At 40.7% G+C, this 22,423-nt stretch overlaps 1 protein-coding gene across 2 annotated transcripts in view; it reads left to right on the top strand.

Moving 5' to 3' along the window:
* Positions 1 to 22,423, top strand: part of bbs9 (Bardet-Biedl syndrome 9) — a 151,521-nt gene that overhangs the window by 34,294 nt on the left and 94,804 nt on the right. For both annotated transcript variants that reach the window (XR_003051514.1, XM_008323797.3), the window contains exons 14-18: positions 4,157 to 4,261; positions 15,900 to 16,040; positions 17,247 to 17,342; positions 18,395 to 18,567; positions 18,753 to 18,905. Coding sequence is in view for 1 of the 2 variants with exons in the window: in XM_008323797.3 (XP_008322019.1) it covers positions 4,157 to 4,261; positions 15,900 to 16,040; positions 17,247 to 17,342; positions 18,395 to 18,567; positions 18,753 to 18,905 (668 nt within the window). In the remaining variant the exon portion in view is untranslated. The remainder of the gene's footprint in view (positions 1 to 4,156; positions 4,262 to 15,899; positions 16,041 to 17,246; positions 17,343 to 18,394; positions 18,568 to 18,752; positions 18,906 to 22,423) is intronic.

The following is a 22,423-nucleotide window of genomic DNA, read 5'->3' on the forward strand; positions in this document are numbered from 1 at the left end:
ATTATTGGTAATCGAACTGTATTTCATAGTCTGTTTTCTATGAAATGTCATTGTATATTATACAATATTTATATGTTCTACTAAAAAAACAAAAAAAAAAAGTTCTAAAAAGTTCTAAAAAGTTCTAATTTTCCTAATTTTCTTAATTTACCTGACAGCTTCTCTGACTGACTGAGGAATTTTATTTTTTAAATACAGGGCAACTCTACAACACAATCTCTCTAGGTTTAAACATGGATCATATCATATCAACAGAAACTACTTTGGATTCATCTAAGGTTCAACGTTTAGCTAGAAAAAAAGGTGTTACATTGAATGATTTGTCATTCATCAGCAGCCATGTTTTAACTTTCCGTCACCACCAGAAAGATTATGAATGTTTTTGTAAACTTGTCCACTCAGTTCTTTCAAAATCTTATCACTTTAATAAGCATTCTAAGCAAAACATTGAAATCTACTCTGGAAAATGAGACGAGAATGAGTTTAAGTTGGTTGTGTTTAAGTAGAGGCCTTAACTGATGTGACCTGAGTCTGACCTGCACAGATCAGAGGTCAGTTCTTACCAGTGCACGATGGTCACCTCAGATTGCCACAGAACACACACACACACACACACACACACCGCCACAGGTGAACGAGTGACAAGCCAGGAATTCCTCAGAACAAATTTACCCTCTGCCGTTTATTATCCCTCTTAACATTTTCTTTTTTTATATTGTTTGCACATGGTTTAGAGAGGAGAGAGTCGACTCACAAGTGCACTCATGCCCCTGTGTCAGTCTCCTTGTGCGGTATAGATGCCCATCTCCACCCACTTGACCTGTGACCTTGTCCAAACAGCCAGAAGCTTCTTAAACCTGGGCGTCACTTCTTCTAACCTGAAGGCAGAGACAGCACTTCACCACAGACACACACACCGTCGTGGTTAAATAACTCGACGTGTTTAAACTCACATATTTGATCTGTGCTTTTCTCTGTCCCCGCAAACTAACAGTTATTGTTATAAAACGTCAAAACATTTCACCTCCTTTGTTTAACTGATTAAGGAGACGGAATCATTCATCGAAGACTGCTCCTCAGTTTAGTTGTTCTCTTCTTGACCAGTTCTTGACCAGAGGTTTTTTTTATCACTGAGCCAGAATTTTTCTGTAAAGGAACCTTGGGGGCCAGACACGAAAAAAATCTAAAAAAATCTAATTTTTGTCTTTGTAATGTAAATTTAGTCATAAATGGTTGGGGTTATTGACAGTTATTTAGGTCTCAGTTGTTGTTATTTTCAGTTCCTGTAGTCACGGGCTGGATTGAACAGTTCAGTGGGCCTGATTTGGCCTGTGGTCCTCCAGTTGATGCTCACTGTTCTTAACTTTTTGACAATCTGCTCATCTCATTTCATAAAGACTGGACCTTTAGGGACTGACAAATAAAAAAAGGTGTGGAATTTTAATCACTGCATTTGTTAAAAAGAAAACCAAAAGCAATTGCTTTTACAATAATTTTATTAGCAGTGAGAAAATACAGCAGACCCCAAACAACTCTTGTCCAATAAGATCTGATCAGGAGCATGATTCATACAGAGTGATAAATAGAATTAGATCAGAACATTTCACAAGAGAAATGTCCCCTTTCTGCAGATGGAAAGTTTCTACCTGAATCTGTTAATAGTTGATTCAACAACATTCAGCAGACACTAAGTGCTGATTATGTTCTCCGACACTGGAAACAAAATGCTGTGGTTGTTAGTGAGTGATAGAGGGATTTCTGACCAAGGGAAAATGGCCTTTGGTCTCATTTTAAGCTGCGGCTCATTAATGTTAAGGGGAAATTCAATGTAAAATAACAGGATGGAAAACAAAACTAATAGAAGGAAATTATTCCTAATCAGTTTGATGCAAACCAGCTACTGGATGCTGGGGTTCTGTTTGAACTGTTGAGGCACGTAAAGGTGTTTCTAATCCACAGGACATTTCATTTGCATATTGTGCATCAGCTCAAGACAGAGCTTTGGTGTCTTTGAATGGCAGTGCAGCCATTTAAAAAAAGTTATTTTTCATCATGCCCCATGTCAACAAGGGCAGCCATTCTCTATAGTGAGAGTATAAATAGCCTTAGGAGGAAATGAATGGATCGGTAAAAAGTGATGGAGAGGCCAGGAGGCGGAGGAGAATCATAAATAAGGCTGGCTCCATCCCTCAGGGTTACATAGTGTAAGGCAGCATGGGATTAATAAGGCGCCGAAAAAATGAAAAGTTATAAAAACAGAACGGATGAGGACAAAAGTCGGAGAGCGAGAGAGAGAGAGAGAGAAGAGGAAAAATAAGGGGAATCCAGGGTGCTGTGTGGGTTTGTTTTGGTTGGCAGTGGTGTTAATGGGTTAATGGGACTGAGAAGACGGAGAGTCCCAACTGTCTCACCGGACTGGACCTTCAGGTCACAGGGAGCTGCGTGTCACCGGGAGCTTACATGTTTAGCTGCTAGGGCTGCGATCTTGACCTGTCCAGATGTTGGTGAGTGGATGGAGTAAAGAGGGAGCGCTGGATGGAGAGAGAGACAAGAGGGGTGAAAAAGGGGGAGAGGGATTACCCTGTGTCTTCTTTGGTTTGTTTGTTAGTCTTAATGGACCTGGGAACACTTAAAGCACTTAAGACAGTCTGACCAGTTTGACCTCAAGGGTAGGGAGGTTAAAAGCCCTCTGCTGACTGACAAGGTGACAGGAGCCGGGCAGGGGAGAGAGAGAGAGAGAGAGGGAGAGCAGGAAATATATATATATATATATACATATATATATTTATATATATGTATATATGTGATAATACGTATGTATATATTGTAAACATTCTGTATATCCATTATATATATAATATATATGATTTATACTAATGTTTCCCAACCCCCGGGCCACGGACCAGTCCGTGTGTCAATTGGTAGTGGGCCGTGCAGAGAGAATGCACAATTTACATTATTTCCGTTTTATTTATTATGTGATTCTGAACAATATTTTATTTTGAAATATTTCCGGATTCTCTCCACATCAGGTTCTGCTCCGGCTGGTAACGCATAATACATTATTGCTAAATTGAAACACTCGAGCTAGCAAAAAGCAAAACATCTCTGGAAAGTTTCTTTGTGCAGGGAAAAAGCGTCAGTGAGGAGACAGAAGAAGAGCCTACGTCTTCAAAGAAACAATTCCAGGAGTCCAATAAATATGGATTTATGTATTTATAGGTTCGGGTTTTGCACAAATGAGGGAGAATCTGAGGCCATAAGTCCAAAATTAGGGAAAAAAGGAAATGATTAATAAGCTACTGAAAGATGAAGAGAGCAGAGTGACAGTAGCGAGACGAGAGACTAAAAGTAAAGATGTCACGCTCAGGGCTTCTGAAAGGGAAGGTTTTTACAATTTCTTTTTCTTCTCCCTGTCGTCACATCTCTTTTCTTTTCCCCTTAACTCCATTATCTCATTCCTTCTTGCCCGTCCGTAACCTGTGAGTCCTGCGTATGTATGTGTGGGAGTTTTCTTTTATTGAAAGAAAGAAAGATGTAAGCAAGGCTATCCTCATTTAGAATACACACACATACGCACACACACACTCGTAGCCACACAAATACAAATACTTGGGCTTCATTCACCTGTGACTGCCTGAGCTCAAGAACATCACGCCCCATTACACCAGTGAGGAGACACGTGTGTGTGTGTGTGTGTGTGTGTGTGAGAGAGAGAGAGAGACTTTTTGAGGTCATTAGTTGTAATGTATCTTCTATGTCAGTCTCTGTCTTTCTCTCTGCCTCCATCTCTCTCCCTTTTTTTAGGAAGTTACTGCCATTTTTTTATTATTATTTATTTTTTTAAATAATATAATAATTCTTATTTTATTTTCCACAACCCCTTCAATTAATTCAGTGTAACTTCAAGACTTTAATTAATTTGAGTTTTATAAATAATTTTCTCACAGTATTAATAAAGTTTGTTTGGACGTGAAATTGCAGTTCTCTGGAAACTGAACGCTTTGGTCCAAAATGTCATGTCATTTTTATATTCTTAAAAATGAACCCATAATTCCAGAGGAACATGAATTGACACATTGTACCAGTTTGTTGGAGGAGGATAAAGAACTGCAGTGACTAACTGATATGTTTTCTTGTTTTTTTCTCTCTGCAGGTGTTGGCTCCTCCACAGTCGTGTCTTTTTCAGTTTTCCTCAATGGCCGTTATCCTCCTGCTGATCTCAGTGGAGACATCACTGTGTCCTACAGCTCACCCACAGGTAACAAACAGGGAACGGGTCGGGACGGTATCTTCAGTTAAAGAGGAATGTGTGTTATTATATTACAAATGAGTAAGAAACTTGATCAGGGCAATCACGGGATAGCTGCGGGTTAGTTAGGATTAATCCAGAATAATTTAGATTAATCAACATCTACTGTTCATTTGACAATTCTCTCTGTCTGTATGTGAACTGAAATTAATTTACCTTTGCTGGACCTCACCTGTAATGGCTCTGTGCCACCTAGGAGCCCCAACCCCTATTTTGAAAACCACAGTTTTTTGCTTTTCTTGATTCTTTTGTTTACAGACATATTGCATTTTTTTCTATCTGAAGAGAGGACTGTGATTAATTAGACATTTTTTTCTGTGATTTTTAAGAGATTCAAAGACGGTGTAGATTTTCTGGTTACACTAACTAGTCTACCTTAATTCTAATGTGCCAGAGTCGGCCTCAGGCTAGTATAACTGTTTATGTTTGTCATATATATTCACTACTAAAAGTGTGAAGAACCAGTTTCTTGCAGCGTTCACCTGGTCCTTCACAGCCACCTCAGAGCTTTGTGAACTCACATAATGTCCTCTTCAAACAGAAGCAGCGTCAGATGCTGCCAAATGCTCCGTGTTGTGTCAGTGATATAATGAAGTTGGTTACAGTCTGAACAGTTAACATCTGATCCCGCGCAGCAGAACTGAACACCAGCTGCTAACAGAGTGCTGACTTGACGTAATGACATCTGGGCTCTTTCCAAACAAACCCAGTTCATCCCCCTGCTCCCTCCAGGCATCTGTTTCCCGGCCCCTGCAATATTTCTGGAAGATATTACTTTCCCCTGAAAACCAACAAAACCACTCTTTATTTCAAATGTCACAGACTTCCTTTTCATCAAAAAAAAAACTGATTTCAGTATTTGGTTAAAAAGCAGCTCAGGGAAAAAAGCCCATGTTTTCATGCTATTGTTTCCCTTGGATTACATTTGTCTTGGCAGAGCCCGGTTGGTGGAACAGTTCCTCCTCCCCAGAAGCACTTTTAATGTGAAATGTCTGGAAATATTGGGAAGTGTTTCTTTTTTTGTTGAGCTTTATTGTGATGCTAAAAATAACTGAAAAAATATGGCGTCTGGAGTTTTTCACTGAGCCCTGGAAGCTCGGCAGCCAGAACCGCACCAATCTCATGCTTTTGGAACGGGCTGTTAGTTTTTTGCTTGTTGGATTGAGCAAAGTGTTCGAAAACATAGGTGAAAGTAGAACAAAGGTGACGCTTAGTAGGGTTTAGGAAGGAGCGGTTTTTTTTTTTATATATATATATATATAAAACCTCATGCTTGGTTGGACGGACAGGAAGGGTGGGTGTTAGATGGAGAGGAGATTGTGGGAAGTATAGGTTGACTGAGGTGACAATGAGGAATAAGAGGTGGAAAATGGAAAGTTTAGTTAAATTACAGATATTAAAGTCTTTTAAATTGTCAATTTAATCCTAATAATAATGCATAAAGTACAAAAAAGAAATCAGCACACACTGTAGAATGAGCAGCCGGAGCTTTTATTCACTATTCAATAATTATTACATTTGTTTAGAACAAGAAAACTATTTACGGACATGGCTATCTAGCTGCATGCTAGCTGAAAGAGCAGAGCGCCTTCATAACTGACAGAAACCACCAGGTCTACACAGATTACGATGTTGTCATGCAATCTTAGCAACTCCCCAAAGGACCACGGACCGCACTTTGAGAACCACTGAACAAAGCATTTTAGTTTTTTTTACTGATTATTTGTTGTCAGTGTCAGCAAAGAAAGTCCCCTGAAAGTGACAAAAACATATGCTGCGTATACCTGTGAGGCAGACAACAATAACTCAATATAAAGCAGATGAACAGTGTCCAAAATCAAAATAGAATAAAAATAAATTCTGAATAATTGACTACAGAATTAAATATTTGATGCCGCCCCTGTTCTAATTATAGACCCGTGGTGACATGAAGTGAGGACTGACTCTGGACTAAACTGCTGCCTGGACACAGTGGTTTGAGATGACGTCCAGCACTGACTCACCGTGGTCCTGGAGGCGTTTATGGTCAGGATGTCGGGTCAGGGATTTTTAACATTCAGTCTGGCACAATTTGCGAAGAAATCATTATTTTTGGTCTGATATTTTTGGAGGTTTTTGGTTTTAACAGAAGGGTTTTGTTACAACGACGTATTGTAATTTAACAGGCAGACATAATACGGGGCTGGTTATTTGCTCGCCTGACTACAACAGAACAGAATACACTGAGACATGTTAGCCTGAGTACTGACTGACTGAGTGGCGAAAAAGTGGTTCCCACAGTGGATGGCGGACCCCGTTGGTGGACATGTAGTTATTGCAGGTGGACCACAGCAGGCTAAATGAAATGCATTTTCATTTTTTTATTTTTTTGCCACAGTGGGCACATATTTGTAATTTTATTTATTTTTATTTTAGGAATCACAGTGTTTTGAATACACTTTGTAGTTTTGAAGCAGAAGCGGTGGTCGACAATAGTCTGTTGTTGCAGACAGTTTGGGAGGCTACTGCTACTCATGTCTTTTTCTGGACTTAATCCAAACATAGTATCAGCAGCATGTATTCAGATTATGATGCCATCAGGAGGCTGTGAATTGCGTCATCATTTTATTTACCACACGTATTGAAGAAACCATTTGTCTGTCTAAAGGCAGTAAACTCTACTCTGCTGCTTGGTAAGGAAGTCGAGTGCCTCATAGCAGTTTTACCCACAGTTCCCCACAGCTTGCATACTAATGCACTTTCAGTGGTTCGGCTGAAGACAGGTTGAAGCTGAACTGCATCGATCCCATCAGTCTTAAGTGGTGAGGTTAACATTACAGCCAGCTGGAGATCCAGACTGACCGTGAAGAAACCACATCCATTTAACTGCTGAATGCACTGCATTCTTCTCAGCTCTGGATGATCGCTACCTGCGTGTTCAAAAACACATCCGCTGTCTCTCGGTCTACACCAAGCAGCAAATAAGTCCTTTCAGCTGGTGAACCACAAAGTGGTCATCTCAAGAGCCCGTGCATGCATGGGTGTGTGGCTGTAGCTCTGCGGTTGTGTGTTCCTTCAGCACTAATCTCCGTTAATGCCTCGTCTCCTCTCATCCCTGTAAATGCTCTCCCGGAATGGGAGGAATGCATGGCTTTATCTCTGCGCTCCTACCCAGGGGCAGCGATTACACCTCAGCAACGCCCGCTCCGTACATCACCCTCACACCCCGTGGGTTGTTCAGACCACTTTTTCTAAGCCCTACAAAGGCCGTGGCATTTAAGACGACTGTCGACTCGCTAAACCCTTCAAAGGAGCCTGGATGTTGGCTGTAGTCGTTACAGTCTACGAGGAATTTCATTAATGCTTTCTGTGATTTCCCCTAACTCCCTAACAATGGGGATTTGCACTAACACACTTTAGAGGGATCAAGTGGTCAGGTTGGCATTTAGGTTTGTTTCTTCATTTTATCCAAACACTTAGAATAAGTTACAACTTCGTGGATTATCTCCATACGACGAGGTCAGCTGTGGCTCCGTGGTTACTCAGCAGGTTCATGTGGGACCTCCGTTGTTTTCACCTTCTTTATAAGGTTTGGCAGAGTGAGCAGATTCTCCATATGTTGGTGTTTCCAAGAGGCTGTTCTGTTTTTGATCACCTCTCTCTTTGGGTTAAAATGTCATGTCTGAAACCTATTTAGAGAAAGAAACGATGATGGTGTCGTTGCGTCACCTCAGGCCTGTTCATCAGCAGAAACTTGGGACCAGATCTGGTGGAAAGTTAGACCAAGAAAAAAATAACATAATATTGTTGATGCCATTGTATTTCAATTAGGGCTGTCAGTCGATTATACTTTTTATTCAAGTTAATCAGAGGGCAGCTGCTGATTAAACATGACTTATCACTGATTAATCAATGACTAATCGTGATTAATCACAGTCGTAATTTATCTTATATAAGATTACATTTTCAGCTCCTGCAGTGTGATTGACAAATGGATTGACTATGAATTAGAGGTTATTGGATGCTGTTGGAATCACTGGATCTACAGGGGACATCATGCAATAACACGTGTTAAAAATTTTAATCTGATACTCTTTCACAAGTGAATTTAGGTTATTAACACCTTAATTAACAATTAACACAAAATGTAATTTTTATTGTTGTTTTCTAATTCTCTTTCTTTAACAATTCACCACGCCATTCAATCCAATGCAGGAATTTTAGGTAAATTATTTTAAGAATATCTGATTTTTGAGACAATATTCTATAATTATATTAATATGAATGAAATTGAAACATAACCTGCACCCAGATTCAAAGTCATAGTCGAGATGTTTTAGTTTTGGTAAGCTGCCACTTCCTGTGTTTATATAAAAAGTGTCATGACATGACGTTGTCACATATTTGGTCGTTTTAGAGTTTGAAGTCCTCCTGAATCTGCACATGAGACCAATCCTGGTAAAAGGAACTTTATACTGAGGTCAAACACATACCTTTTTTACTTCTCCGTATTTACTGCGTTATAATTTTCTACAGAATACAGAACTTTCTCCGTTATATTTTGTAAAATAAAAGCTTTCAGTCGTGAAATACGAGAGCCATTTTTCTATCTCACCAGTTAATGGATGCAGAGTTTCACTCAGCCCAGCCAGTTTTAATTTCTCCGCTGCTACGGGAGATTTTTAGAACAGGAAATACTGATTCAACACTGGCTGGACGCCAGCCAAAAGCGGCTACTGTCTCTGTCTGTGTGTGTGTGTGTGTGTGTGTGTGTGTGTGTTCTTGACATGCTGTGTGTGTCTTTGACTTTGCACCATTTGTCCTTTTGTCCTTTAATTTAACTCGATAACATTTGTACGTCTCTTTGACCTTATTTTATTTTTACTGTCTTCCTTTAATTTAACTCGATAACATTTGTTATAGTTGTTATCGTTTTGCACTGAGGCGTGTTTTTAATTTTCTTCACAATGTTCTTTGAATTTTTCATTTTACTCCATTTTCTTTTGGACTTTTTTTTAGTGATGATCGTTTACACAAGTAAAAGTTATGTTTTTACACTCACACATTTATGGCATTGTGGAATCGTGATAGTGTGACAACCTTGTTGATAATGATTTAATTTAAATCACCTTTAAATCATCTCCGACCTCCGTATCTGACCTTAATCTAGCGTAACTCTATATCTGCGACCTGAAAGAGAAGATAGGCGTGAGGCTGCGTCTTTAAGTCCCCACACAGCTGGGAACGTCCGACAGTGTGGAGGAGGATGAGCTACAGTCTTGGCTTTAGGAAAATAAAATTAGAATTCCTCCGTTTTATTGTCTTCTTATCTGTCCACTGTGACTGTGGATGAGTTCCCAGTCTTTCAAACATGGCTCATCCTCCCTGATGAAGCTATTTGCCAATCCTGGCTTAGCGTTACATGAGGCTCCTCAGCTCTCTCTGGTCGAATCACCCCCTGTGGTGTTGGTGGCTAAAACAGATTAGCTGTTTTTAAAACAAAGTGCCAACGCTAGCTTCAAATATCTTCTCATCTTTTTGTGAAAAATATTTTAAAAAGTAAAGCAGAATTATTGGTTGGATTGACTATATTTTGGGCTATAGATAGATAAAATTTTATTAATCCCTTTGGGAAATTAGGAAGAAAAACTAGGGCTCGACCAGGATTAAACCCGGGACCTTTTGCACCCTCAGCGAGACTCATACTCCTAGACCAATGAGCCACATCTTTCCCTTAATGCAGTGCATTTTTTTGCGATGTTGTATTTCACTGGTACTCTTGTATGAAACGCAGGTGTGTAATTCAGAAGCCCAAAAAAAAAAAAAAAAAAATCCACTTCCCGTATCCTGCACTCTGCAGACTTCTCTTAGATGGATAAAATCTCAGTACTGATAATTATGTTAGAATAGGTGCCATTTAGTCTCCAGATCCCGTCAGAGTGAATTTCATACTAACCTCTTGAGGAGCTGCTATTTAATTTCAGATTTGGAAAGCTTATCATGTTGAGGACTATTATGGCCACTGGTTGGCAGCCTGCGTTCTTCTCTGGTGGAATATTCCAAGAGGACGTTCCAAGAGTGCTTTTTCTTTGTTGGTTCTTTGTGTTCATGTCCATATGTTGGAATCAAATTTTTTTTCAAGGACTCAAAGAGCAAAGGTCAAGTCCATTGATGGAGTCATATAAAACCAGAGCAGAGTGAAACTTCTTCTTCTTCTTCATTTTACCTTTTTTAATCTTTACATCTTCTTTTTTTTCAGAGCTAAATCCTGAAGGTAAGTGCTAACGTAGTTTAAATGTATAGAGTAGAGGATAAAGACACACGCACGTATGTCTACGTACATTACAAATACACACGTTTTGAGCGTTTTCTGGGACATAAAACCCAATATTTGGCTGTATAATGAAAACTTAAACATGGCTACATGAATATACACACTACTGTATATACAGGAAGAGTCCGCAGCCTGATGTTTATGTTCCTGCAACGTGATACTGTGCAGGAGCCTGTACACACACAGTCAGGCCGACACACTTACACACACACTACCATCATACACACTTCCTCTCTGCATCCAATAATTAAATATCCATTTTGTTTTCTTTTTTTTATCAATTTAGTCTCATGTGAAGTTTAAACTGAAATACAATCAATCTTAAACACACACACGTGCGTGTACACTTAGACACACACACACACATGCCTACCCAGTGTGTGTCCTCCAGCTGTAGTGTTCCTCCTAGTTGTCAGCCAGTGTTTGCTTCAGTCCATCTGAGTCTGTGTGCTGTGATTTAGAGTAGGATGTCCTGTAGACTACACAGTGAGCACCAGCAGTACATCATCTTCCTAAGGAAATACTTGGAATACTGGAATACTTGCATCGGCCAAGTATGTTTTCAGGGAAATATAAACTGCTGAAATTAAATATTTTCTTCATCACAAAAGACAGGAAGATAAAAATTCCAACAAATCCTATTGGTGCTGTGTCGTTAAATACGTCTGTCGTTGACTGCCGCTGCCGAGTCGACGGTACACATGTTGATACTGTCTCCTTCAACAATACTAGGTCTGGAATACTGCTGAAAATCATCTAAAAATGCATCAAACTGACCAAGTGGATAGATAGGAGAGTTGTACGGTGTCTCACTTTTTTTATTTTCAGCTTTTCTGCTGACAGTCAAACAACATAATCATAATCATTTTGTACTGAAAATCAGGTGTGGATTTTTAGTACAGGCCACTGCAGTCATAGCATGTAGTGTACTAAATATCGCCTGCTATGGTTTGGAATTGATCATCGTTAATCATAAATAAATCCTGAGAAACTTTGTCAACACTTTCTCAAGATTTAATGGTTTTATTTTACCCACCTAAAACCATTGAATTCATTCCAACTACTGGGAATGTTGGCTTCAAAACTACATGTGTGTCTACTATAAAATCTGGCCAAGACATTTCTCTACAATTTGCTCTTTATGTTTGATGAATGCAGCGGAACATTCCCTGGTTCTGACATTCAAAGTCTGGGTCAAGCTTCCTGAAAGCAGGACATGTGAAAGCTCCATTAGTGTGTGATTATCCAGAACTTTCTGTCCTGTCCTTCTCATACAGTCGTACAGTCTCACCCAGACGTCGTCCTGGGATCTTAGAAAATGTCCAGACTGACGTTTGCAGAAATCTTTTGGCCACATTGGGTGACTTCAGCACCACGTCTGGACTTGAGCGCAGGTTGACATTGACATCTGGCCATTCATGGGCATACACAGAAAATTTATTTAACACCGGCGATTGACATCACTGCTGCTGTGTTAAGAACTCGATCCGGTACAGTGTTCCTGCCCCTCAAATAAACTCTGCGGTTTGCCTCTCTGGTTCCTGCCTCTGTGTCAGGCCTAAACATGGCTTCCACATAATTGGAATCAGAGTCTGTAGAAACAAGCAGCAGCAGCAGCAGACTGGCTCCCACTTTACACTACAGTACAGGATGTTAAAGGGACCTCGGTCAAAGCTGGACACCTAACAAAGTGGCTATATTAAAACATTTGTAAGACAAACACTCCAACCTCAGTGTAATATAACTGAGGAGCAGTGTTTCGGCCACTTACTCACTCCTTGGCTCCTGTCGCCGTCTTGGATTCAAGTTTGTTAACTGAATCATCCCCCTTAGACATCATTGACGTGTTGCTTTTCTTTCCACTGCACCTTGTCTACACTCGGGTCATTAAAAACCAAACCAAACCGGTGACATTTGACGTAGGTGAGTTATGCAGCATTTCGCAAATGCCACAGTGTGCAGCTGACCAGAATTCCGTCCCAGCTCCGCTCACGTGCACCTGACATCATCAAGGAGATGACGTCAGCAGACAGAGAAGACATTAGGGTCAGGTGGAAACTGTGTCCTCCTGCTGGTCGTACAGCGGATCAGGAAACACTGGGTGTCTTTCACAGATGATGCAGAAGTCGTAAAACAGCTGTGGCATTTGGGGAAAAATGGTTGTTGTTGTTTGACGTTCAGATGGACGTTTTTACCTGTGTGCACAACAGATACACAGATTTCCACAGGAAAATTAGGATCGTCAGTAATCACTTTACCATCTCATTCTTCAAATTCTGGTCTGACAGAATGTAGTGTGTGTTGGTGTGTCCTCTCTTGGTTGGTACGTATATGTGAGGTTTCACGTGGTTCTTTCGTTGGTTCCCAGTCATAGCCCTGCCATCAGAGTAATGTGAGTCAGTAAATATCAAACTGTGTGAACCTACTGTATAGTTCTATTATCAGATTAAATAAAGGACATTTGGAAGAAGTGGGAAAAGACAATGTTACTGGCAGCAAAAGTATTTAAAATTCCTTTAAATTATATGTACTGTACATCAAAGTCACAATCTCACCATGATAGAAAACCCAAAAATCTTCTATTAACCTTTAAAATGATAATTGAATAATCAAACCAGATCAGTATATCAATATTTTTAAGAAGAATTTTAGTTTCATCTCTCGACCCAAAACCTAATGTTAATCCTTAACTAAATTTATACACTGTTCTCCTTCTCTTATTTCATCGATCCAATCAATTTATGCTTTAAAGAGCTTTTTTTTTATTCAAGTTATTTGTCATTTTTTACTTAGCAAACTAATGATTAACGATTGAAAATCCAAATATTAGATTCCACTTTGCATTTCTCTCTCAGAATACCTCTTCAATAAGGTTCTAGTAAACAGGGAATTTTATCTAGAAACCTTAGAAATGATCAGTCATTTGAAGATACCCCCAAAAACCTCACTTATAGATCAGGCTTTCACACACATTTTTATAACAAATTCCTCCAGTTTCAATAATTACATTTGTTTAAATCTTCAGTGATACTTATGTTGCTAGACAACTTCTCTGATCAGAGAAAGTCATCAATAGGTTTTAGGTTGACAATGGTCCTCCTTCCATTCACCTTTTTATTTTGTCCTGTACTTTTGTTCTCTCTTCTCCTCATGCTGCTCTCTACCTCTTTCTTGCCCCCACCCTAACCTCCTCCCTCCTGCCTATATGGCTTTTTTTATTTCTCTTCCCGGTATACTATATATTTTACTTCTTCTTTCTCCACCCATCATTAATACCAGTGAAGCGAGTTTCTGGTTTTTTATTCTGTACGTTCCTCACAGCCGACTGTGTCAACACACAGGTAACTTGAGTGTGAACATAAAACATCCTTCACTGAAGTTCCAGTGTCTGAGTATGAGGTCACCTCATATGTTAAATGAGGAAACTTTGCACTGTGGTCAGAGCGGTTGAATTGTGTGATTTTTACTCAAAATATAATAATTATTTTTTTATTAAAATCATGCTTTAAAAATAACTCTCAGGTCGTGTGAGCACTAAAGCAGTGGAAAACTGCATGACCGACCTACGAGTACAAAGTGGACTTTTTGGATATACTGTATATGGTGTCTTTATCACACCTTTGTACCAGTGTATTTCAGGCCAAACTATAAAGCCCAGTGGGCCACGTCTGGCCCACAGGCCGTAGTTTGCTCCATTTCAATGATAACTTCACGTTACGTGAGTTCAAAGGTCAAAGGTCACATCGGGAATGGTTGTCACCCTTGATTCACCCAATGATTCCCATGAATGCCTCACTTGTGATATCTGTCCAGAGAAACCTTTTGTTTCTTGACACTTCTCCAAAACTGCTGAGCCACAATATGATGTTTTTTGTTTTTTTTTTCTCCGTCCAGACCTGTTACCACTTTACAGTTGTTTTGTGCTCCAAAGGTTGTGTTTTTGTTTGGCCTGAACTTCTTCACAAAATAATTTTTCCAACATGTAGAACTGTTCAGTGCTCTAATGAGGTTCACTCCTCTAATCCTGATTCACTGGCTGAATCTTCACTCGGAAAACATGTGCATGCACAGCCCTTTGTTGTGTTTTGTTGGATGTTAGTTTATTTTCTTTTTATTTACCATCCAGTCACCCATGATGGAAGGCCAGTGAGAATTAATGATTGAGAAACGTGGGGGTCGGGGGGAGAAGGAGGAGGGTCAATTTTCTCTGTTTTTTTGATTCCCTCGACTCCACGTCCTTCCTCCTCGCCTCTTTTCCTCTGTTCTCGCAGTAAAACACAGATGAATTATTCACATAATCACATCATAATTTCACGTCTGGAATGAAAAGGTGCACAGTAGTTGCAGGTAATTGTTGCTATCTGTAATAACCTGGAACATTCCATAATTAAGTGACCCCTCCCTCTGTGCCACCCTGGCTGTGGTTCCTCATGTTATTCCTCCCTCCCTCTCTTTTTCTTTTTCTTCACTCTGGTTTATTTCCACTCGTTTTTCAGCTCCACTCAGGTCGTCTCCCTCTCCTGTCGTTAGCTCACCTCCTCTCCCCAGGTTCCCTCGCTCCTCCATCTCTCCTTAACAACTCTTTTCCTCTGTCCCTCCTTTCCCTTGCTCTGTTATTCTAACTAAGTGTACATTTCTGCCAAGCTCAGCACTGCTTAGACTCAGAACATCGTTATAGTTGGCTTCCACCTCCCTTCTCTCCTTCACTTTTTTTTTCTTTCGGTCCTCTTTAAATCTTCACAAAACTTCCCATTCGGATCTTCGACAAACATCCCCCCCAGGTTTGGTGTTGACACTGAGTCTCCGGGTCTCGCAGCTCTCAGATACTCCTGTAATCTGAATATCTGCAGTGTTGACTCTGTTAACAAACGCTGACCTGTCCACTGTTTGGAGAGAAACCCTGAAAGGTGATGTTGTGACCTCATTTGATTTGCCTCAGGGAATCTTGGTGGAGATGGGCGCCACTTAAAGAGGAAATGGGCTGTGGCTTCAAGGCTGTTTCTGAGGAAAATATCTGGGGAGGAATATTTGAAAGCGTCGAAAAGTGATATTAAATAAATGTGCAACTTAAATACAAATATGACTCATAAAAGCTTTTCTGTTTATGTTACAGTAGTTTATGGTTTTGCACAATCTGCCACTGAATGCCCTTAAAGTAAACAGCGCAAAATGAAAAGTTGTGAAACTTCAGGAGAACAACATCATAAAAATTTCAAATTCTAATTAAAATGTCTCCTTCTCAACTGCTGACACTTTTTCATTCCATTTCCTTAGGAGTTCCCCGGGTTCTCCAGTCCAAGTTCAGTCTTCCTCTCCTGTTGGTGTGTACTCCTTCCCCTCCGGCCAAAACCAGCAAGTTCAAGATCAGCGTGGACACAAACCAGCCGCCGGTCAACCTCAACACCATCTTCCCAGGTAAATAACCAAAACGATCACCTGCGTGGACGTCTCGCTACATTTATTAAGACAGCAAACCTCTGAATTTCATGGCTGATTTTGCTGGTTTTTTGGTCATTTCAGCAGAATATGTTAACAACTTGGCAAATTTAGAGGCAAATTGACCATTAAAAACTTCATTTAAAGCTCTGATTTTCTTACTTACTGGATACACTTCACATCTTTAGGCATTATAACCCTTATGTATCTCTATGGGCTAATGCTGTGTTCACACCAAATATGATAGAGCAGTGGTTCTCCAACTTTTTCTACTCTGTACTACCTGAGAAAACACTGAGCTCTCCACCATGTACCACCATGAGGACCAACATTAGAATACAGCAGCATAGGCCTTCACTGTTAGCTTCCACCACAGGAGAGATGTTTAGAAATGTTTACGCGTACCTCTGTTTGAGAACCACTGTGATAGAGTGAAAAAAAAATGCTTGGACGTTTTTTGCATCATAAATGTGATGGGATAATTTTGGTAGGATGTATCAAAGTTTGTTAGCTGTTACAGGAGTCTCTTACCATGGCATCGCAGTAGTGGTAACTTGTGGACATAGGTAGTGATATTCTGGACTCTGTAGGAGGAGGAGGAGGAGGAGGAGGAGCCTGTTGTTGCTACCAGTGAATTAACATAACATTGTTGCCTTGTTTAGTCATTGGGCAAAAAGGGGAATTGAGTTGAAGTTAATTTTTTTTCCAGCGCCACATGTTTAGGTAGATTCAAAATTGAGAAATCCAACTGGATGCTGACCCTTTAATGACTCTAACCACACTCTGAGTTTTATTGGCTTGACAGCACTGCTGACAGTTTAATGAAAGTGGACACACAGCTGGGAAGAAGTGCATGTGGTTGTGTGAGTTATGAGTCTGTTTATGCGTGTTTATTTCTTTAGAATTATGTGTGTGTGCGTGCGTGTGTGCGTGTGTTAGCCCCAGGATCCTCTGTTCTTCCTAGTTATCTGACGTCGGACTACAATCAGCGAACTGTGGCGTCTAAACAAACAGTGTTTATGCCGATTGTCTCCTTGTGTAAATCTCATTCCGCTCAGATTGTGCATCTTTGTGAGCGGTGTGACTGTATCTCCTGCTCCTTTTGTTGGCGTCCTGCATCTTGATAAGCCTTTTCCTATCTGTCTCATCACTCCCACTCCCTCATCCCTCCTTTTCTCTCTGCAGAGTTTTTAGTGAAATCCGAAGATAAGGATGGGAATGCTGTGGCGTTCCAGTTCCTGTCAGGAGCCAGTGTTACAGTGGTGGCCTCTAAGACCTCCCGTGAGTCTCACCTTGGATTTTAACTATGACACTGCCCGGGAAAATACTTTACTTTAATACAGAACTTCAACCAAAATTTAGTCTTTAGAGCAGGGATCTCAAATTCCCGGTTCACAGGCCACTTCTGGCCCACGAACCACCCACATGTGGCCCGCAGCTGGATGTCAGTATTCTGTAATCTGACCCCCTACTGTTAGACTTTGGTCCTTCAATGAGATGGCAGGACAACAGTGGCATCCTAGCTCATTTGAGTTTGAGACCCCTGCAAATTATTTTACACTCAAAAATTCAAAAAATACATTTCTTTCATAGTTAAGTGTGAAACATTTTTTTTGCATAACCTGGAGGTGGCAAACTCAGTATGCTCAGTTTAACACATCATCACATCAGGCAGACGGCTCTGGTTAAGATGATTAAACTGCAATTTTGGTCATTATGTGATGATAATGGATTTACTGGACAAAGAAATGCCGTACAGCAAAGGAGGGGTGACCTGACGTGGTCTGCAGACGAAGGTTGATATCTGAAAGAAAAAGACTACTCTGGGCCCAACCCCACATTAGATACAGACTTTATATTCTCCCCCCTTCATAGACACCCTAAATGTAGGATTTGAGCTTGTGGACTGGATTATATTAAACTCAGAATCTTCAGTAAAATAATACGGAGTCATACAAATTGCAATAACCCCAGAAACAAGGGTTTTCTGCCGCTGCCCTGTCGTACCTAACCAACATGCCGACCTCTCTGTGCGCTGCCTGTGCTCACGGCGCGTGACAGGACTTTTCACAACATGCAGAGGCAAAAGCCGCTGAGGCTGAGACGTTAACCAGAAGTTAGCAATCAAGTCACTGAAAAATGGCAAGTGCAGCCAAAATTCAGAACTCCACCGTGGACAATGACTTTCAGTGTTTTTGAGACCAGAGCTTTGACACCACTTTTTTCTCCTTTCATGGCTTTTTTGTTTCTTTATCATATCTGATGTACGTGTTGATGTGCAAAAACAAGAGTGTCAGCCTACTTACTTACCTTCTGCGTTTTGTTTTCGTCAGAGCGTTACCGTGTCCAGAGCGACAGCTTTGAGGACATGTGGTTAGTGGTGAAGGAGCTGCTTCACAGGTTTGACCAGCATTTCTCCAAACTGGGAGTCAAGGACTTCAGGAAAAGCTTCAGCGGACCTGTCCCACTTCAGGACTACTTCCTGTCTGTGGACAACCATTTCCAGGTACAAACACGGCTGTGATTATAACTCCAGCCAATCAGTGAATTTACATTTTATTTTCTCTTAAATCTGTGTGTCTTGTTATAGAGAGATACAGTTACCTGTTTGGACGATGGTGGTTTTTAATATACTGTGTATATAAAACTGTTAATTAACATCAGGTTTCTGTGTGTGTGTGTGTGTGTTAGCTGCGCCTCACTGCCCAGCAGTACCAGGACCTCCTGTCAGAACGGGCGGTCCAGTTTAGGGCCATTCAGCGGCGCCTGCTGACTCGGTTCAAGGACAAAACCCCGGCACCACTACAGAACCTGGACACACTGCTGGATGCCACGTACAGTCAGGTCTGTCAAACACACACACACACACACGCCCACAATATAAATGTGCCAGGACTGGGAATAAAAAAGAACTGTAATTGAAAAGATTTATCTGAACGTTGGGCTCAGTCGGTTTCCAGTCCAATTACCTCTGGGTGGAGACACCACAGCAGAGACTGATAGTCCGTCTGTCCTGATAACACCTCCAGAGACACTGGACCACATTGTTAGAGAGACACATCTGAGTGACTACACAACCTGACTTGTTATACAGTCACAGGACCGTGACAGCACAGTGACATAGACACTGCATTTATTATCTCTTACTCTTGCAAGTCATTATTACATATTTGAGTTTAAAAGTACACACACACACACACACACTGATGTTATTCTTCTCCTACTGTTATTTGTGTGTTTGAGACAAAGAGAGACAAAGTGATGGTTCCCTGCCCATGCTGTTTATCCTAGAGGCCAGCTTTTCCACCATCGGCTTCACTTCTCCCTTAGATTCCAGTTAGCGAACCCGTCGTTGTGTGACCTCATCACTTCATTAGCCTCTGAAGGTGTCAGTACGTCAGCGATCAGAGTCCCTCTCACTGTCCAGACCAGGTCTTAAACCATACACTAATTTACAGCACATTAGCGTTCTGGGTTTAAAAAGATTAATGAGTGAAAATTAATGAGGCAGCCCGAGCTTTTTATGTTTGCTAACAATAATAAACCCCATTCACCTCCGACTGGCTCAGTCCTGGCCAGTACAAACCAACTGGGAAGCTGATATAAACACGTCTGCCTTAAATGTTAATATGGTCGGTCTGTTCAATGTGAAGTGCCTTAACAACTTAATCAGTGACACTTAGTTCCTTCATAATTCACCTGCACTATTTCCATGGCCACGCCAGAAGAAAGTACTTCTTTCCCCGGTTGCAGTTCTGCCAGGTGTAGCAAAACCATTTTTAGTGGGAAAATAAATAAACACTGTTTCCACCACCAGTAGTTGCTTTGGCTAAAGTGTTTTTTACTAATGAGTTTATTTTTAGGGGCTACTTAAACAGTGGTGAATGGTTTTAAATGGCAAACACAAGATACACAGATGGAATACACTGAGGCCAACATACATCCATTATATGAAGTAAATCTATTAAAGACTCTTTGACTCTCCCTCTAATCTTTATCTTATTTATGTTGTACATTGTGGCCTACAGTTTCAAACTGACTTTTTTTTACTTTTTGTCTGTTGCCTACAGTATAATAATTAAAGTTTGTGGTATGTACTCAATGACTAAAAGACAGAATTATATCCATGACATCAGACGTAGAATGACCTGCACTGTATATACAGTAATTCCACCGTCCATCCACTTGTCGTTCCTCTAATACAGTGTTTCCCAAATCTTTTTTTCTGGGGACCCATATTTTAAAAGTCACAAACCTTCGCAACCCGAGTCAATAGACATTATTCGTAAACTCTTGGGACACATGATGCGAGATGACCCAAAGAAAAATCTCTTGTGACCCACATGAGAGTCGTGACCCAGTCTGTGGAAAACAATGCTCTCATACACAGCCAAGACAGTCTTTCTACATGCTGTGTCCATTTTGTGTTTGTGGAGGCTTTGACTTCAGGTCAGACGCCGGCCTCAAGTCAGACCAAACTCATCGAGTGCAGAGCTGTTAGTGAGTCTACAGCTGACTGACACAGTTGTCAAATGGCTTGTCTGGGACTGTGGACTGATTAATATTGAGAGAACAACCTTAGAGGTATTCAACAAGCTACAGTTAGGGTTTACATAACTTTAGTTTGAGTTAAATTTTGAATATTTTTCTTGATATTTTTCCATAATACAAATTCCTGATCATTGTGATCAGTCACAGTCAGACACAGGTGTGGAGACACATGCATGTAACTGCTCTGTTTGTCTGTCTCTCTGTTCCTGGAGTATACAGAAGGTTTCGTCATATGTAGGAATGTTGTTTAATCTCAATGAACCTTAATTATTTTAATTAAAAATAATTAAAAAAAATTGGGATTATCTCAGTGGTTTGCTTCTTCCCAGAGACACTAATATCTTGTAGTTTTTGATCATCCTAAGAATACTTTGGAATGTGAAGGGTATTTCTTCTTACTGCCAGAGCCGTCTCCAGTCTGCTGATGTCTGGTTTTAAGAACTAATTCCTGCGTCAATCATGTGTGTTTTCAGGACAACAGCCAACACGTATTATCACACACTCATCAGCATAAACCTCAGTGCTGTTGTCAAACCGTCAGTGTTTCGCCTCTCTGCGTGCTGCGTGGCTCTGGTTTCCTGACGAGATAATGCTTTCTGCTGTCACTACTGTCCATCAGCCGCCTCATATTCTCCATCTCACTCTCTCTCACTTTCATTCCCTCTCCATCTTCCTTTCTTCCCGCCATGCAGCTGCTTGAATGCGGGAATTTTCTGACACTCTATACACTCTGTAATGTATACACACTGGCCATAATGGAGGCTATCGACGATGGGTAGGAAGACTGACGAATGGGTGGCATTAATAATTCATAGTGGTGTGAGGAGCTAGAACAGCTGAACAGTTTGTTTTTTTCTTCTCTTGATGAAATTTTAAACCTTTAGTTAATTTCTGAATTGAATTGATTTTTTTTAGTTTCTTACTTTTTTGCCCTTTTTGTTTTTACATAAATTAGTCTGTCCATCACTGAGTGGTAAACAAATTCAACAAATCAACACCAGTTTTTGTTGGTTTTAAATTCACCTTCCCATTCACAGACGACATGTTGGTGGTCCTGGTGAAGGTATAGACCAGATGCTGTTTATTTCCCTCTCACATTCATTCCTGGAGAGGACAAGGAATCTGAATCAATGGCTCCGTTCAAACCTGGTAATAACATCCGTCTCGGGGTGATCTTATCTCAAGTGTCCAGCTCCAGTAGTAGGTACGAGGGTACCTGATTTGTCCTGAGTGGCTTGTATGCATATCTAAAGGTGGTCTTGGACACACGTGGTCACTTTCCTCTCAAGAGAGAAACTGTCGTCTGACCGTGAACCTGGTGTAGTTCTTAGGAGATATTCTTGTGTTAAGTGCATCAGATCAAACTTCTATGACTGATGTCGTGTGGTCCAACTAAACAAAGTTGTAATCAAGGTGCTGTAGCCCAAACAATTGTGTTTACCTGTTTGGTAGCACTGCCCCATGTGCACCTGAAACATTCACTCATTTCTCAATATGCACTTGCTTTGTCACTACCAAATGGTACGTCACTGAGACATACCATTATTGAACAAACCCTGTTTGTTCAACATGAATAGGATACAGCCCGAGGAGGCAAAATTCCATTTCAAGTGGTCACAGGAAACGCATGTGAGATGGACTTTTGATGCCAGGTGTGAACAGGAGAACCGAGAGCTAAACACATGGAGTCACATCCTTTAGAACAGATGTTAATACCAGATCCAATTCCATGGGACTGTTTGGAAAGAAGAAACTGTGGCTGTTTACCTCATGAAGTTGGCGTGGCTTCTTTCCAGCAATCACACCGTTGG

Source organism: Cynoglossus semilaevis, chromosome 13 (genome assembly GCF_000523025.1).
Source record: "Cynoglossus semilaevis isolate Cse_v1.0 chromosome 13, Cse_v1.0, whole genome shotgun sequence".
In the NCBI taxonomy this organism is placed as follows: domain Eukaryota; kingdom Metazoa; phylum Chordata; class Actinopteri; order Pleuronectiformes; family Cynoglossidae; genus Cynoglossus; species Cynoglossus semilaevis.